The following is a 3,151-nucleotide window of genomic DNA, read 5'->3' as shown; positions in this document are numbered from 1 at the left end:
GCTCCTCTAAGACAGCCAGCCACAAACAGGCTGCTCCAGGCTTTCCACGGAGGGAAACTGCCCCCATCCTGCCTTTCTTGCTCAGTTTGAGGTTGTGGGGAAGGCTGCAAGAGGGAGACAGCAGTTCCAACGGCAGCTGAAAATGAAAATCTCACTCCCACCAGTGTTTTCAGGCCAGAAAATGTGTGAGGGGTTGTGCTGAAAGCCAAGAGCCACGGGCCACAAGGTCTCTCAGAGACACGGCAGCAGATGACCCAGGCTGGTGTCTGAGCTCCCTCCCAGGAGCCCTTTGCTATCTGGCTGCCCAGGGAAGCTCAGGAGGGGAACCACCTGCCCAGAATTATGTACTGGGGGCCCTCAGCTGCTGTCACTTCCCACCTCAGTCCCTCCAGACAGCCCCAGGATCCCAGTGACACCCTGAACCCCCCACCCTGGCCAGGCTGTGCTGCAGGGCACCAGTGGGTGTGAGGACTCCAGGACCTGCCCTGGCTGTTCCTGACCCACACTGCCTGGACACAGCACCTGCTGTACTTGTGTCACCTCCCACCCCTCCAGCACCTGGAGGTGAAATTCAAGGCTCTAGGGAGCTCACATGCTTGGGGTCAATTTTCCCTCCTCTAAAATCACAGGTAAAACTCCCTGAAGATACATATGCCCATGGAACTGCAGTGGGGGAGTCCCCTCCTGGAGCTTTGGGTCACTCACTGAGGGGCTGCACGTCCCCAGGAGAAACAGTGTCCCAGTGAAGCTCCACCAAAGCTGGAGCTCGGGGTGGTTTCCAGCACAGCACCAAGCTCCATCCCAAAAAGCAGCAGCAGCAGCAGGTGGAGGCACTTAGGGCAGGAGGCTGGACGGTCTGTTGGCCTGATGGAACTCCACGTCCAAACCACCAAGCTCCTGAGCCTTGGGCAGGTTTGGATGTTCACATGGCAGCCGAGGCAAGTGGCCACAGACGTGCAGGAGGTGCTGACAGCCTGCTGCTCTCCATTAGTTCCACAGCAGATGCTCGTGCCCCTGTTTAATGCTCAGCACAGCAACTTGCAGCACTCAAAACAGAGGCTCATGGCATTTACTGGCACCTGTTCTGCTCCAGGTGGGTAGGTGAGGCAGTCTGGTTACACGGTGTGAAGTGCAGGCACCTATCCTAGCTGCATTCCAGCTACTGGAAAAGAGGCTGGGTTGAACCACGGTGGGTTCTCAGCACAGGTTCATTTCAGGAGTCCTGGTGCCACTGCTCAGCTGATTTATTGGGAGTTTCCTCACTAAAAAGATCTTCAAGGACGTTGTGCCATCCTCTGCCAGTCAGAGCCAAGCGTCCCTCTTTAGCAGAGACAGAGGAGGACCTGACTAGCTTTCCACACAGCCAAGATCCACAGATGCATCTGAGGTTTTAAACTGAGAGCTTTTTTCTTAAACAAAAGCTTTGTACCTTGTACACGAGGGGCTGCACAGCTTGGGCACCTACAGAACACACCCTGCAGGCACTTCTGTCCTAGACCTATCACACGCTGGGGGAGCTGATCTCTCTACACAGCAGGAGGGGTCAAAGAGGGAATGGATTTGCCTTTCTGTTTTCTCAGCAGAGAACAGAAAGTAAGGGCCAAGCTCCCTAACCCCTTGCTCAGATAAGCTGCTGTTATTCATGGGAGCAAATCTGTTTATAACAACACATTCATCTGAGTGCAGGTCGTGGAGCTGGGCTCCAAATCCCCCCGTCACAAAGCCCCTCACGGCCTCGGGTCCGTTCCCACAGCTCTAAATAAGCACCATTATGAAACAGCTCCGTGCTGGGCCAACACCTCAGAGAGGAGCAGGCTGGGGCTGAGCTGCAGGAGAGCTCAGGCAGTGCCTGGGACAGGGAGCTGCTCCCACAGGGAGGATGAGGATGAGTTCACTGGAAGGTCCGAGGGTGCTGTTTGGCACAGGCTCCTTCCTTTTCCTAAAGAATTAATAAAAAGAGAGAGAGTGTCTAAAAACTGGTATTAACAGGTTGATGTCCTCCAGGGAATCAGGTGAAAGGTGCATGTCAGGAAACACTCTGCAGCCTGTCCCCAGCAGGTGGGTGAGCCAGCCTCTGGCCTTCCAGTTGTGCACGGCAGGATCTGAGCTCAAAGGCACGACACCAGCTTGTGCCTTCACGGGAGAATCTTCCAACATGAGGCACGAGGACTCCCCAGCCAGCATGGGAAGGAGAACTGAGTGGTTCAGGGAACACACCACCCTCCTGGCCAGGTCACCACGGCTGGATCCAGCTGGAACCCACAAGCTCTCCAGCCTGGGAATGCAGCTCAAGTCTCCTAGATCCTCTCAGAGGAACTTCGCTGACGGGCCAGACCCAGGCCGAGGGAGCGGGCGGGGAGCAGGAGGCTGTGTGCCCAGGCTGGGTGCCCAGGCTGGGTGCCTGGCCCCATGGGGGTGCTGGGGGGGTGGCAGTGGTGCCTAGAAGCGGTGCTGGTACCCGCCTGTGCCACCCTCGATGTGCTTCAGGTGGCAGGAGTGGCAGAGCAAACGTCCCTCCAGCGGGTAGCAGCGGTGCCCGTCCTCGTCGTTCAGCTCCATCCCGCAGTCCTGCAAAGAGAGGCCCTGCAGGTCACCAGGGCACGCTTCACCCCCCAGTGCCAGCTGCTGCCAGCTCCAGGGAGGTGAGGTGGGGCAAGGGCAGGAGAGGCTCAGCCAGCAGCTCCTCCCTAGGGAGTGCAACACGTGCCCCAGGAAGGAAAGCAGCCAGCGCGGGCACCCGAGGGGCAGCCCCGCACAGACGTGTGCCAGGCAGCTCTACTGAAGGAGCTTTGTCTTGGTGATGTCTCACACGTGTCTGGGTCTCCTTATGCTCTCAGGTGGGACTAACCCCCTGCATTGCAGGGGTTGCAGCTGGACTGATGTGAGGGCAGCCTGCTCAGCCAGGGCCTCCTTGCACTGCATTGCAGAACTGGTTGAAAAAGACTTTTAAGATCGTAAAGTCCAACTGTTAACCCAGCACTGCCAGGTCAGCACCAAATTATGTCCCTCACACCACATCTTCACAGCTTGGAAACCCCTCCAGGGGTGGGGACTCCACCACTGCCCTGGGCAGCCTGGCACAGGCCCTGAGAAACCTTTTGGGGAAGAAATTTTTCATCATATCCAACCTAAACCTCCCTTGGGGCAACTT

General features: G+C 57.2%; 1 protein-coding gene across 1 annotated transcript in view; it reads right to left on the bottom strand.

Annotated features, from left to right (window-relative positions):
- Positions 1 to 2,439: 2,439 nt before the first annotated feature.
- The window catches only part of LOC103782562 (LIM domain-containing protein 1-like), a gene marked incomplete at its 5' end in the record, with an annotated part of 13,777 nt that continues 13,065 nt past the window's right edge, over positions 2,440 to 3,151 (bottom strand). The window contains one exon of the mRNA XM_008950332.1: positions 2,440 to 2,568. Within this exon, the coding sequence (XP_008948580.1) occupies positions 2,440 to 2,568 (129 nt within the window). The remainder of the gene's footprint in view (positions 2,569 to 3,151) is intronic.

The sequence above is a fragment of the Merops nubicus genome, unplaced genomic scaffold (assembly GCF_000691845.1).
Source record: "Merops nubicus isolate BGI_N331 unplaced genomic scaffold, ASM69184v1 scaffold13092, whole genome shotgun sequence".
NCBI lineage: Eukaryota > Metazoa > Chordata > Aves > Coraciiformes > Meropidae > Merops > Merops nubicus.
Note: the sequence above shows the minus strand (reverse complement) of the source record. Positions and strands in the feature narration are given on the sequence as shown.